At 43.9% G+C, this 15,480-nt stretch overlaps 1 protein-coding gene across 3 annotated transcripts in view; it reads right to left on the bottom strand.

Moving 5' to 3' along the window:
• Window positions 1–15,480, bottom strand: part of TOGARAM1 (TOG array regulator of axonemal microtubules 1) — a 36,722-nt gene that overhangs the window by 12,977 nt on the left and 8,265 nt on the right. For 2 of the 3 annotated variants that reach the window (XM_072338659.1, XM_072338661.1), the window contains exons 2-8: window positions 15,281–15,437; window positions 13,467–13,601; window positions 6,313–6,591; window positions 4,976–5,229; window positions 3,668–3,894; window positions 1,898–1,998; window positions 131–220 (exon numbers count right to left, since the gene is read on the bottom strand). In XM_072338659.1, coding sequence (XP_072194760.1) covers window positions 131–220; window positions 1,898–1,998; window positions 3,668–3,894; window positions 4,976–5,229; window positions 6,313–6,591; window positions 13,467–13,601; window positions 15,281–15,437 — 1,243 coding nt within the window. The remainder of the gene's footprint in view (window positions 1–130; window positions 221–1,897; window positions 1,999–3,667; window positions 3,895–4,975; window positions 5,230–6,312; window positions 6,592–13,466; window positions 13,602–15,280; window positions 15,438–15,480) is intronic. The other variant, XM_072338660.1, reaches the window with a different exon arrangement.

Raw genomic sequence — 15,480 nt, 5'->3', positions numbered from 1 at the left:
TTTAAACTGCAGACTGTTTAAAATCTACAATGTCTTAAGGATCTGTTTCTCCTCCTGCCTCTTTACAAGAGTATACTTTCCACCACTTCAAAAACACGAGATGTGGGAGCTACGTTAGTTCTCTTAATACCTTTACCAACGATTTCAACTGCATCTTCAGACAGCACACTGGGTGAAACGGAACCTGGGCTGCTCAGCTGCTGGGAGCTACACGCCAACACTGCAGCAGAGAAGAGAACACAAAATCACCCACTGCACACCAGGAAGGCGCTCACCCCTCCATACATCTCTTATTCTTCCCAAGTATCACCATACACCGACATTCCAATTTATGACTTTCATGTATTGACTTATTTTCAAGCTACTGACACTCGCAGGCTTTGCCAAACATCAGTACCTTAAGATGATGGAAAAGCACGTATGAGAAAAGATCGCTGCCAAAGGATAGGAAAGACAACCAACTTTTGTTAAAGGAGGTTTAAACTTCTTACATCAAATGGGTTCACTGAAACCCCGCTGCAGCAGATCACATCTGACTGACTGTAAGTGCAAAAATGGCTATTAATGGTTCTTAACTAATCCAGCACTGTGGCATCACCAACCAGCAGCCCAGGCTGCCCAGAGCCACATCCAGCCTCGAAGTGGCTGCTTGCATTAAGAAAAGACTGGAATTCTCTGAAGTGAAATCAAAAAGTAATGGGATTAAGTTACAACAAGGGGAATTCAGGATCAGTGTGAGAAAAAAAACTTCAGTCCATTTTGGTTAAACAACAAACTGACTGTCAGGAATTCTCCAGGTCCCGCTGTGGAAGCTGGGAGCGTTCCGAGCTCTGACCTGTGAGATGGGCCATGGCCAGGCAGCAGGGGAAGTAAAAGACTTTCCACCAGTTGGCTGCACAGCTGTTAGGTTGACCTTATCCATAAAGCAGAGGCAGCCCTCCACAGGAGGTCCAGCACTGCGCATTCCTACCAAGCAGCCGGCTCAGTAAGCAAGACAAATGTGCTGCTCGTTATCTTACGCTGAAGGTTAACTTCTCACAGAAGATCTTTTCATATAAGGAATGCAAAAATCATTAACCACAGTATGTATCGCTGTATGCAATGTTTGCTTTCTGACTTCAGCTGTTAGTTGACAAACCTATTTTCTACTTTATCCTGAAAAAGAGGAAAACAGCTTCATCTAAAACAAGGAGCATTAACCTCAGTTACAGAAAAAAGCCCGTCAGTGTTGGTTGTGACAAGGATGGATCGACTGGGATGGCAAATTCAGGCCTGTACGATGCCCCCCAGTCTGAATCACACCACACTTGTAACCTTGGTGGAAAAATGCACAGCTGCTGAGCTGTGGGGGGCTGCAGCACGGAGTCTCTGGGCAGAAAGAACAGAAGGATTTCAGGAGCACGGCTCCCACTCGTCTGTTCTCTACGGAAACATCTTCTAACTGAACCCAAGTTGATTCAATATACATAATCATAAGCAATTGATTTCTGCCCATGACAGAAACCCGCAGTTTCCTGTAGTAGCATCACTGCACTTCAATCTCCTACCAGGAAATTAGCTGCCTGCAACCTTCTGACCCTTCTTACTCTTCCCTGCTGGAACCCAATGAATTTGCAAGTAATACACTTATGAATTTTGAAGTGGACGTACTCACAGGCAGCATTTCCATTAACACCATTTATCCTGACACAGAAAGGAGGAGATCCTTGAGCCTCTCCTTGCCTGCTGTTCCACAGCATAACCTCAACTTGACCACATACAGTCTAGCAATTACCTCGTCTTAAGTGCTCAAGGGACACAAATTCATTGAACAATCAGGAACACGCAAAGTGAAATCAACTGACTCTTCTATCACGTTGCTGAGGCAGGGAATGCATTCATAAGCACGGTGAAATACCTGGGCTTGAGTTATGTTCTGCCACATTCGCATCTCCGCTCCTCACTGAAGAGATTCTTGCAGGCTGTGCTTTACTTCCCAGCAGGGGAAACGTGTCTGACCTGTCACAATACAAAAGACATTTCAGAAATACAATTCTATGCCAGTCAGAGCCGAACTAAATAACTAACTAAATAACTAACTAAATAACTAACTAAATAACTAACTAAATAACGCTTCCCAGCAAAGACATCAAGAGATTCCAGTTTCTGCTCCCGAATGTGCCCAGTAAGCAAACATTTCCTGAATACTTCTACCAGAGCTCATGTTGAGTGGAAAACGAAAATGAATTCAGTAGAAATAACTTGGTGAGCAGGACCATTGTGAAGTACAGCATAAAGACGACCCTTAAGGGTCAGCCTTACACTACTGGGAACATAGATTCAAAAAGCTAAGGAATCATTTGGCCTAGAGGACTGATGCTGCTGGCTCCAATCTGGCAAGGAGGGCAAATGACAGGGAACAAAACCACCACCCTGTGGCTATCAGGAATGAGCTGTTTGCAGCTCTTTTTCTAGCAGACAGATGTTCAATGTGTTTGAATACCAAAGACTCTAAAAGCAAATACACAGAAGCAGCCCACCATCTGGTTGCCCAACTGCCCTGATTTTAGGGTCAGACAATGCAGGCAAGCTTGCACCTGAACTAACTGCAAGTTCTCTGAACATTCCAAGGCTCTTTAAGCCCTTGGGATATAGTCTGTCATGTCTGCAAGTTCAGCCTTCCTGCCAGAAGTCACTTCTTTGTTACCAGCTCAGCATTCCAGAACTCTGCATGCTGTAAAACATTAATTTGTGTGCCACGCAAAAATGGAAACGGCACGTTGGCCAGGATGCGGACTCCATCAGAGGCGTTCTGGCCAATACCTGACTTGGAAGCACATCACACGCAGCAGGTTGTAACCCTGACATTTCAGGTATTCCAGCATTATCACATGTTATTTTAAAAGCTGTGATCCAGCAGTAACACACACAGAGAGGGTATGTACACATAGATGAGTTTGGAGACTGTTTCGGAATCATTTCAGTCCCCTTTCACCCTCAATAGCCTTTCTTATGTATATCTCCTCTTTTCTCTCCTATTCTACTAAGATAAAAGGTCTCTTCAGAACAGCGCCAGAAGTGACTTTATCATGGGCTCCTGGGGCAGAAAAGGAGATTCTGTACTGCAGAATTTGTAATATTTCACAAAAGACATTTTCATTTCTTTAAAACAGGTTATGAAATGGAAGCAGCTCACGATTTGCAATGATAAGTTTCACCTACGTTGTTTGCCTTTCATTGCAAAAACAGCCCAACCAATAAACCCCAAAAACATGCCCACATCAACATCCAGGCAAGCAAACTTTAGCCATCCTCTGAACCCATGCTCCCTCGCACTCATATACTGAACTGCTACGGTTCACATCACTCCTGTGACAGCCTGAAGTCTTAAAACATTTACTGCCACTGCCAATACTTTACACCAACTGTGCTGTGTTACTGTGACTGCACCACGGGACTCGCACCACTTAAAAACCAACACAAACTAGAATATCATTAACCAGCAATGGTACAAAGTGATGTTTTTTCAGGTTGGGAAATAATTCCCAGATAAAAATCAAGTTATTAAGCATAGCAGCTTCCTTGAAAAGATGAATCAGAGATTCCAACCCTGTTAATATTTAACTAACACCAGCAAGGACTGTGTGAGACACTCTCAGAGCAGAGTCAACATGTAAGTTCTACTCACATTACTCTCATTCTCTGATGGACTGTGGATACAGGTGAGGTCAGAGACTCCTGGCTGTGAGCTCTGCTTTCACTACAGGAGCTTGGGGAGGAAGCATGAGAAGGGGCATCTGCAGACTGACTGAGCTTGAGAGCAGAATCAGGACTGTCAAGTTCTGAAAAGTTACTGCTCAGCTTTGCCCTCTTCTTAGCTGCGCTGTTTCGTAGAGATCTGAGTGAACTCTGCATCTAAACAGGATTGGAAAATAAAAGAAGACCATGTTTTAATGACTGCAAAGGAAAAAAGCATAAGAAATTATGACTGTCAATTCAATAGCAGCTCAGGGCTTGTGGCACTGATTCTTCCCTTGCCTGTTCAGTACCTCAAAGTACTTCCAGTAATGAATACAGGATGGAAGAAGACTGCAAAGATAGCCATAAGGTTCTACAGCTCTTAGAAGCCTGGGGACGAAGGGCAGAATTTGAGAGTGGAACAATTTCTATCAATTGTGACAGAATTAAGAACAAATGCATGGGGAAAGACGGCACACAACAAAACCATCCAGAATACCAACACTTGTCATGTAATTAGCACTGCTTCGGACAAGGTGGACACAGCTGACCACCTCTGGAAGCAATCTGTCACAGCTCTGTGGCATCTGACTACGTTCCAGGTTGGTGCAGAGCAATTCAGGCTGTTGAGCAGCAGAGGCAGCACCAGGATCCCTCACCAGCAGCAGGCACAGCATTAGGGACAGGCACAAGCACCCCCCAAACAGAGCAGAAGCCTAATGTCAAATGTGGCATCACTCTGATCCAGTTTCACACCCGTTTCTCTCATTTATACAATGAAAAAACAACTGAATTCTAAGAGAGCTGGGAAGTGCTGAGTACCACAGACAGCCTGCTTCAGTGGACCTGGGAGGCTAAGGAAGCTTAGAGTCCAAAGCACCCTTCATCAATGAAGTTAGGAGTGATTTGTTTTAAAATGAGTGATCATTATTTTAAAGCTGATGTGAAATTCACAGTGAAGCCTCAATACCAAAAGAATTTGCACAAAGGGCTGCTGTTCTGTCTCAGTGCCACAGTAACTGAAAACCTCAGCGCTGAGAAGAAAAGTGAGATTAAGATGCCTGGAAGAAGCGCAGTGAGTGTACTCCAGAATCTACATTTAAGGCTTTACCTGGCTTCTGCCAGACACCCAATGGTACCTCACTGAAGATCCACTGCACTGATGACAGTGTCAAACAGTTTGAGTCAGAAACACGTATTATTTTCTGTCTTATAATCCATCAATTGGAGAAGCGTGTCGAATCACACATAGACAAACCTCTTCGTGGTCCACCTCCTCGTCATCAACACTCAGCTCTGACAGATCAGCTGCAAGCTTCCTGCCCGCTTCATTCATCCAGGCGTCCTCACACTGCTCGGCTCTCCCCTGCGCCTTGCTGGGCAGTGGGCTGGCGAGGCGTGGGATGGGGGGCACAGGCCTGCTGCTCCCAGCCAGCCCCCGGCGGGACGCTGGGTGTCTCAACAAGGTGGGCTTCAGCTGCAGAGGAGAATGCTTCTCCTGCAAGTTCTGCCCTGGATAAGACAGAGCCAGATGTCAGTCCTTTGGAGAGACAACAAAGTTATCCTGAAGAAACAGAGTAACATAAAATGCTGAAGATACAGAGAAAATCATCCAGAGATTAACAGACACCTTCAAGACAAAAGTTTTCTGTACATTCAAAGGACAGACGGCTTCCGAAGAGTTAATTCAGAAACCTTCTATGTATGTGCAGAAATGAGAGTCTCAGTGAAGATGAAACTCAGAACAAACTGCTTTTAAACAGTGCAAAATAATATGTGGAAACTGTAGTTTTGCTTAAAGGAAGCACGCTTCATGAGTGGGGGGGCATCAATTTAAGCTCAACAGATACTGAAGTCATTTTAACCTACCAGAAGACTGCCTGTACTAAGCACTCAAAAGAAACCAGGTAAACTGCTTACATAATTGTAACTACATAAGCTTACAGATCTTTCAAGGTTAACAGGATGTATGTGTGAGGTCTCCAGAGACAGAAATCAGAGCACAAAGAGCAGCCTGTGCCATTAGCTGTCAGTGTAAATTGGGATGGAACAAGCACAGATTCCACCCACTGGAGAGGTGGCTTTTTGTAAACAGAATTTAAAGAGCTTTCCTAAGTGCTGGAAATCTGACATGCAGGTTCCCAACTGCAAATAAAGAGGTAAAATGGCAAAATACATCGAGCAGAACTTCTTTGTACCTGCATCGTTTGGAGCGTTGGAAGTAACAACTTTCTTCAGAAGTGCTACATTTTGGGGTCTGATTTTTAGTTTGATGGTGAGCTTCCTGCTGATAACATCCCCAATAAGAAAAGCAGAGCCACTGCGTGTTATCTTTTATCCCATATATGTATATGTATATATGGGATATATATATGACATGGTTGAAACGTGTCAGTATTTAAATGTACTGATATACAAAGATGATACTTTTAAAAAGAAGCCTCCAGTGAGATGAGCTGTGAAACTCTCACACTTACAGACAGAGCCCTGCGTGACTCCCTGTTTACCTGGCAATGTAAGTTTTCTGCCTGCTCCTTGTAGTCACTTCAAAAGCCAATGTGAAATCAGTTCTCGGTATACTAACAGCACTCCTACCTGCACCGTCTCTTGGCTTTTGAGAACTCGGTTTGTGCAGCCCTTCAAAGCTTTTAAGAGGCCAGGAGTTGGAGAAGCTCATGGTGTTCTCTTGGGGCTTCTTCGGGGACTCAGCTGGAGAGGAGAGGCGCTTGGGGCTGCTCCCAGGTGATGCCAGGGGATAGGAGGGCAGGATGAAGGCCCCCTGGTTTGCAGCAGTGCCTTGTGAGGATGACGTATGTTCTGCTTGACTGCAAACACCTTGCTGGGTCTTGCTGGAAAAATTCAGGCTGGCACAAACTAAACAAAGTAAAAGAGCACTATTTGTGGTAATTACCCTCTGTGACAGCTATTAAAACAACAATCTGTAAGGAAATAACACACTCTCTGCACAGTAAAAATTAAAGGGTGGCATTTGACCCAACTGATTGCAGGCAGATCTGCTAACTTCATTTGGCAAACTGTGTTCTCCCTCACAATATCCATTCCCTCTCTGCGTTTGGTCAACCAAGCCTAAGCCTAAGCTGTTTGGCAGGCATGTTTATAAAGAATTACACTTCAAAGAGAAGAATCGTTCAAGCAGATTGATAGGGAAAATGGTAAAGTTCTCAACCAATATGCTACTCATGTATCCCATGTATAGCCCTGAACCATGACCCGTGTAGGGGTGGTAGACTATTGTGAGATTATAAACTGTAGAGTTAGACGATAATAGTGCTGACATTGTTATTCAGTAGTTAATAAGTTGATGACCACGAGACAGATGGAACGGACCGGTCTAGCTCGGATAGCTCGGATGAAAGAAGAGAATGAAGTTTTGGATAAGTTCAAAAGAGGAATAACACGTGAAGCATGAAGTCTGGCTCAAGCTAAGGACCTAAGATGGAACACAGCGTTGAAAAGAAGAACTGAAGATATGTTAATTAGTCTCGAGAATGGATAACATAAGTGATGTAATGTTTTTCTGATCATATAAATATAGGACCTTTGTAAAGCTTGGATGTCATTCACTAGGAGTGACCCAAGCTCTGTGTGTTTGTTGCACTGAGCCTGTTAATAAAATCAACCCTAGAGCACCCACGAGTTCGAGTCTCGCCTGGTTCCATTCTGCAACAGTTTGGCACCCCAGATGGGACTCTAGGCGTTGATTGTGGTAAGTGCCTTAATTTTTGGATTATATCCGGAAGAAGTGCATCCACTCTTTTAAAGGTTCAAGTCCTGTTATCTGGGGTTTGAGTCCCTGGGTCCTATTTTCCGGGGTTCAAGTCCCTGGGTTCTATTTTCTGGGGTTCGAGTCCCTGCATTACAGAGTGGCTGCAGTTCTTACTGGACTTTGGAATTCTGTTTGGAGAATAATGATGGAGGGATCACCATCTATACCGAAGGGTTCACCCTTAGAGGAAATTTTGTGTAACTGGGGTAAGATTGAGGGTACTTCAGGATTAAATAGGAAGCGAGTGATCACTCTGTGTCAGGACGACTGGCCATTATTAACCTGGGTTTGTGGGGCTGGTCCCGACGAAGTATGGCCACCTGAAGGGACGTTTGATGATAAACGTCTCGCTACCATGCGGCGAATACTCCAAGATAGAAATCTTTATCAAATGGATTATTTATATGTGTGGATAAACTGGGCTGATAAAAGGAGTCAGATTAAGCTGCGGAAGGCTACTAGTAAAACCGAATTATTAGCATATTTTGATGATGAAAAAGATGGAAATGGTGAAGAGGTGGGACAGTATCCAATGACTACTGAATTTCATTCTAATCTGAGGGCTGGTCCTGATACCGGACCTGATGTACCGCCTCTATTAGCAGCAGCAGTACATCAACCCTGGAAACCAGGAGATTTGATGCTATGGAAAGAGAAAATGCTGCGCCTACAGGAGGATGCGGAAAAATGTGCTAAGATGTTGTCTAGTATTTTCAGAGATTATAAACCTAATTGGGAGGACACACAGACTCTCCTACAGGAACTATTTACTGTAGAAGAGAGAGAGAGGATCATGGCTAAGGATAGAGAGTTATCAAATACTAATCCAGGAAGACCTGTATGGCCCATAGCCGATCCGAGATGGAATATTACTATTCAGGACGAGCTTCAGGCTTGGAGAACAGCTACACAGGGTTTGATAGAGGCTGTACGCCAGTGTGTCGAGCGAGTTACTAATTGGTCCAAAGTACAGGAATGTCAGCAACGGTTGGATGAACATCCTAGTGATTATTGGCACAGACTCCGTTCTGTTTTACTTAAGTATGGGGGTATGACAGAACAGACTTTTCAGGAGCCACTTGCGATTAGTGTATTTGTAAATCAGGCTGCACCCGATATTAATAAGTATTTTAAGAAATATATGCCAGGATGGCAGGCAGAGGGGCTGCAAAAAACATTATCTGTAGCCACTTTTGTATACAATGGGCGAGATCAAGAGAGACGGGAGAAAATGCGACAAGACGAGGAGCGGAAGCGACAAGAACGAGAGAAACAGACTGAGAGGAAACGTGAGAGGCAGGAAAAACAAGAAGATATGGCCTTTTTGGCAGCCACAATCGCTCGGTCGACTCAACAGAATAGGTGGCAAAATGCTAGAGGCAGAGGTAGAGGAAATCGGGGAAGGAGACGAGGATTTCCACCCCAAATTGGTGGAGAAGTTGAATGTTATTGGTGTGGAAATTTGGGGCATATGCAGCGAGAATGCCCCCTCAGACCTCAACCTTCTCTAACCCCCCAGCGTTATCCGGTGGCAGACGCATCTGGGCCTCGTATAGATTCAGGAGTGGGAGGCTTGAGACAAACTGATCCGCAATAACAGGAAGATGGCTGTCACTCTGAGTCCGGAAGGTCATGTAATCGCAGAAGTAGATGGGCTAGAAGTTACATTCTTAGTAGATACAGGAGCAACTTTAAGTTTGTTAAATTTCAATTTGCCTGAAAAATCAATAGAAACTGTTACTATTAAGGGAGTTTTAGGGGTAGAAGAGAAATACTTGAGTAAACCACTACCCGTGACTTTGTCAGGACGGATAACATGGGCACAGTTTGTTATTTCACACACTTCTCCAATATCCCTATTAGGAAGGGATGTCCTCCGAGAACTAGGAACTAAATTAGATTTAAATTCGAAAGGGATGAAGCTGTACTTTTTGGGGAATGTACCAGCTGTAGAAAGGGAACAGAAACAGAAAATTGAAATTCCAGACGACTTACAGGACATACCCTCTGGTTTGTGGAGTCATAGTAGTGAGGATATAGGATTTTTGAAACCTGCAAAACCAGTGGTAATCAAGACAAAAGCTGGACCACCCCCTCAATTAAACAGTACCCGATTGCAACAGAAGCATTACCCAGTCTATAGAAACAAATTCAGTATTTTATTGATGAAGGGATATTGAGACCCATTATTAGTCCATATAATACTCCTATTTTGCCTGTTTCGAAAAATAGGAGGGATGAGGACAGGATCCCTGAATATTGTTTCGTACAAGATTTAAGGGCAATTAATGAACATGTGGAAGCCCTACATCCAGTAGTTCCTGACCCTTCACTAATATTAACTGAGATACCAGAATGGTCCAGGTGGAATACTGCAATGGATCTGACGGGAGCTTTCTTTAGTATACCTATTGCTGAGGAAAGCCAAGAGATCTTTGCTGTCACATGGGAAGGGAAGCCGTTGACATGGACTCAATTATCTCAAGGGTTTACGAGTTCGCCGACTTTATTCTCACAGATTTTGAAAGATGATTTAAAGGATGTTATTTTACGTCAAAAATCGGTGTTGGTTCAATATGTTGATGATTTACTTATTGCTAGTGCAACAAAAGAAGCCTGCATAGAAGACACAAAGTATCTGTGTAATAAATTGTATGAGAAAGGACATAAAGTCTCCCTTTCCAAATTGCAGTTTTGTAAGCCTGAGGTATTTAGGGTATGTATTAGCTTCAGGGTTAAGGAAAATTGATCCAGAACGAATTAATGCTATACAAGCAGTACCAAGACCAATCATGAACAAACAGATGAGGGCATTTCTAGGACAGGCTGGATTTTGCCGACCGTGGATTATAGGGTATAGTGAACTTGTTAAACCTTTACAAGAAGCTACTAATGATCACGCCATCCAACCTATACCATGGACTGATGAAATGCAGCAAGCTTTCCAGGCTATTAAACAGGTGCTGTTTTCAGCCCTGGCTTTGGGACTGCCCGACTATGGTAAGCCGTTTACCTTGTATGTTACCGAATCAAGAGGAATTGCAAAAGGGGTTTTAGTTCAAAAGTTTGGACCTTAGGAGCAGCCTGTGGCCTATTACTCACAGTCATTAGATCCTGCTGTGAGGGGAACTCCCTATTGCATTCGGGCTGTGGCTGCAGCGGCTGAACTCACCAAAAAAGTCCGAACCATCGTCTTGGGACATCCCCTGGTTGTAAAAGTTCCACATGAAGTACAAATTTTGCTTAAAAAGTATGCAGAAAAATCCCTTTCTCCACAGCGCACTCAACGCTATGAAGTCATTCTGCTCCTGGCTGATAATATCTCCTTAGAACGATCAAAACCTTTGAATCCAGCCACCTTACTTGCTGATTCAACTGGAGAACAAAATAAACACGATTGTGTGCAGGTGATTCACTCAGTCTCATGACCAAGAGAAGAATTAAAAGATGAACCATTAACAGAGCCTGAGCTGAATTTGTTCACTGATGGTTCTAGCTATTTCATTGCAGGAAAGCGCTACACTGGATTCGCTGTAACAACTGAGCTGACTGTTCTACTAGCAGAATCTCTCCCAGGTGGGTTGGGAGCACAAGGAGCAGAACTTATTGCGCTCTGCAGAGTGGCACAATTAGCACGAGGCAAGAAGGTAAATATTTACACGGACTCAAAGTATGCCTTCGGAATTTGTCATGCTATTGGCATGCTCTGGAGAGAGCGAGGCTTTCTGACCTCGGCAGGAAGAACAATAGCTCACGGTGAGCTAATACATGACCTGTTATTGGCTATACAAGAACCGCGGGAGATTGTTGTAGTTTACATACCTGCACACAGTCCTAAAAAACATGCGTTAGCAAAGGGAAACCAACTTGCAGATGCAGCAGCTAGAACAGCTGCTGTGCACCCTAATTTTAGTGTTCCTATTGTGACTGTACAAACTACACCAGTGCTATCGGACCCTAAGACGCTTTATGCAGAGATGAATAAGGAGGAACCGGAGGTGTGGATGCGTATGGGAGCGGTTCAAAAAGATGGGATTTGGATGATTGGGGATAAACCTATGTTACCGCATAAATATTTGTTAACCTTGGTAAGGTGGTATCATGATAGAAGGCGGTCTGGGAAATACTGCAAATCAGATTGATCGTTTGTGGATAGCACTGGGAGTATATGCGACAGCAAGACGAATTGCTGCAGGATGTGAAATATGTCAAAAGTATGGGATAACCAGACCCAGGATGGAAGAAGGGAAGAAACCACAAGCCGAATATCCTTTTCAGAAACTTCAAATTGACTTTGCTGAAATGCCACCAGTATTGGGATTTAGATATATGTTAGTTATTGTGGACCATTTGTCCGGCTGGGTGGAAGCATTTCCTACTTGAAAGAATGATACAAAAACTATGATTAAAATTCTGTTACGAGACTTAATTCCAAGGTACGGAGTCCCAGAAGAAATAGACTCAGATAGGGGAACACATTTTGTTTCCTCAATGATGGCCGAATTGTCAAAGACACTGGGAATTACTATGGCAGCACATACACTTTATCATCCACAGTCATCGGGAAAGGTAGAGAGAATGAATAGGACCATTAAAGATAGATTAGGCAAAGTAATGTCACATACAGGATTCAAATGGCCAGACGCATTACCTTTAGTCTTATGGGATTTGAGAACATCCCCTAGAGAGCCTCTAAAAATTAGTCCAGCTGAGGTTTTATTTGGGAGAGTAGTGGTAGTACCAGGAACGTATGTCTCAGCAAAAACTGCACTTTTGGAAGGGGAAAAGAATATTACTCAATATTTGTTGTATTTACAAGATTCTTTTAAGCGAATTCAGCAATATGCATATAGTTGTCAAGGGTTACCAAGAGATGTTAAAGTACATGATATTATCCCGGGAGACTTGGTAATGATGAAAGTGTTTAAGCGGAAACATAAAATGGAGCCCAAATGGGAGGGGCCCTATTGTGTGTTGTTAATTGTTGTGATTGTTGTGATTGTTATTGTTTATGTATTAATACAATGCTGCAAGCGAATGGGATCTGCTATAGCTGTAAAGGCACCGCCACCTAAGACAGTTTATGATAGATATCAATAAAATACTTGGGAAAGTAGTACTTAGAAAAGGGGGGACTGATAGGGAAAATGGTAAAGTTCTCAACCAATATGCTACTCATGTATCCCCTGTATAGCCCTGAACCATGACCCATGTAGGGGTAGTAGACTATTGTGAGATTATAAACAGCAGAGTTAGACGATAATAGTGCTGACACTGTTATTCAGTAGTTAATAAGTTGATGACCACGAGACAGATGGAACGGACCGGTCTAGCTCGGATGAAAGAAGAGAATGAAGTTTTTGAGAAGTTCAAGAGGAATAACACGTGAAGCATGAAGTCTGGCTCAAGCTAAGGACCTAAGATGGAACACAGCATGAAAAGAAGAACTGAAGATATGTTAATTAGTCTCAAGAATGGATAACGTAAGTGATGTAATGTTTTTCTGATCATATAAATATAGGACCTTTGTAAAGCTTGGATGTCATTCACTAGGAGTGACCCAAGCTCTGTGTGTTTGTTGCACTGAGCCTGTTAATAAAATCAACCCTAGAGCACCCACTAGTTCGAGTCTCGCCTGGTTCCTTTCTGCAACACAGATTGAACACAGCTCTGTTGTTTGCTGTTCTGCATTCCAAGTCTGCACTGCACAGCACGGACAGACAACTTTCAAACTTCAGTGACACAAAAATACAAATACAGCACAAACGTTTTGAGTGATACTTCCTTGAAAAAAACATTCAGACACTGTTTTCTCCTAGAAACCAGTAGAACAAAAATGGAAAGACTCTGAATAGGGACAGAACAACATATCCCAGTTGTTATTTCTTCAGTCAGCATAGAGAAAGCGAGACACTTTCCAAGTAACACACCGTGCCCTACGATACAGCTAAAATCCATATACCTTTGTCTTGCTGGCAGCTATTCAATCCCAAAAGCTGTAAGGCAGAGTCCACACTGCCACTCTTCCCACGCGTCTGTGTGCATCCAAGCGCTCCACATCTCCCTGAAATATGTGGCTGATGAGAACCCACAGCACCTTTCAAAAGGAAAGCACAATTAATAAGAGAAATACTTAACGGATGGCATCTAACAAAAATGTATATGATATTTAATAACAAATGAAGACACTGTGATTTTGTATAGACCAACCAGTCTCTATGAGATAAATACAAGAGTTTCTAAGCAACCTCCTAATCCTCCTCATAGGCACAAGCTGGAGAAACGCCTGGCTGCTCTCCCAGGGCACCCCCCCCACCCTGAGAGCATGAGGGGCTCACAAAGAACCCACGATAGAGCAATCAGCTGTTCAAATACATGACAAGAGAAGGAAGACCACACCTTCAAACCCCCAAACACAGCCAGTTTCTTTACAGCAATACCACTCTCAGCCTGTGAGGAAACTCTGCGTTCCACACATGTCAGCACCCCCCAGAGAATGCACAGCAGACAGCACTGCCAAGGGGAGAGAACAAGGCAGGCATGGTCTTGCCCAGCCTCTTTGTGCGCTTCTTGGCTACCCAAACACAAACCACTAAGCTGACACTGTTAGCATAAATTAAATGCAGTCCTACACCTAAAACCTTTAATGGCGCTGGTTTTCAAAAACATGACACTTTTCCTCCTTTAAACAACCTCTGAAGCTCCCTCTTCAGACAGCTCGCTACCCGAGCTGGTCAGACAAGTTAAAAATAAAGGAGGCAACACACAAATCTAGATGAGATGTGAACTGATCCAGACTTGTGAAGAGTCCATCATATGTAAATATGACCACCCCAACATGTTGTCCAGTTCGTGGTTTAGGATTTCATATCCTGCAGTCACTAACACCTGATTCTTGGGAAGCGCCGTTCTAGTCAACCAGCTGTTCCTGCTCAGGAGTCTGTAATATTCTGTGTCTCCTTCATCTGCAATTCAAATTCTATTTCACAGTGTAAATCTCTGGCTGCATGACTCTGCTGCCATTCTGAAGGGCACTTCTTCTCTTTGGAGAGTCAGCAGGAAGATGTGTAACACAGAATCACAGAATGCATTGGGTTGGAAGGGACCTCAAGGATCATGAAGCTCCAACCCCCATCACAGGCAGGGCCACCAACCTCCACACTGAATTCCAGCCCAGGCTGCCCAGGGCCCCATCCAACCTGGCCTTGAACACCTCCAGGGATGGACGGGGCATCCACAGCCTCTCTGGGCAGCTGTTCCAGCACCTCACCGCTCTCACAGTAAAGAACTTCCCCCTGACATCCAACCTCAATCTGCCCTTCTTCAACTTCAATCCATTTCCCCTTGTCCTGCTGGTATCTGCCCTCTCAAACAGTTGACTCCCCTCCTGTTTATAGGCTCCCTTTAGGTACTGAAAGGCTGGTGTGATACACCTGCTCACATAAGCACACTAATACCGTTTGAACTCACTGTGAAGTATGGTGGCACTATTTGCAATAAAGGCAGACCCATAAGCTCTGATGGAGCTATTAAATCTGGTGGATGTGTGTGTGTACAGCAGGGCTGGAGAATAGGGCCAGGTGCTGAGATGGTGTGACTGCCCTGAGGAAAAGGGGCTGCACGTCACCCTGTGCCTGTTCTGCAGCTCCGTGCTGTGCATGACACCCCAGAGCAAAACCAACAGCTGCAGGCAATAAACCATACTCACTTCAGTTCAGGTCAGTATCAACCTGTCTGCAAATGGCAGATGAGATGCGTACTCACATTAGTACTCACCAGCACAAAGGGAAGAATGCTCAGAATTAAAATCTACACTATTCTGAAATGAATTTCTTGATGGTCTTCTTCTACTAAAAAGCAACTCATCGCTGCCTGGAGCTCCTTGAGGGGACTGCAGCCTTGGAGAATGGACAGACTCTCTTGGTGAAGAGATCTGCAGGAGAAAGGAACACAAAGAAACAAAGGTGTGTGTGAGC

Source organism: Excalfactoria chinensis, chromosome 5, assembly GCF_039878825.1.
Source record: "Excalfactoria chinensis isolate bCotChi1 chromosome 5, bCotChi1.hap2, whole genome shotgun sequence".
Taxonomy (NCBI): domain Eukaryota; kingdom Metazoa; phylum Chordata; class Aves; order Galliformes; family Phasianidae; genus Excalfactoria; species Excalfactoria chinensis.
Note: the sequence above shows the minus strand (reverse complement) of the source record. Positions and strands in the feature narration are given on the sequence as shown.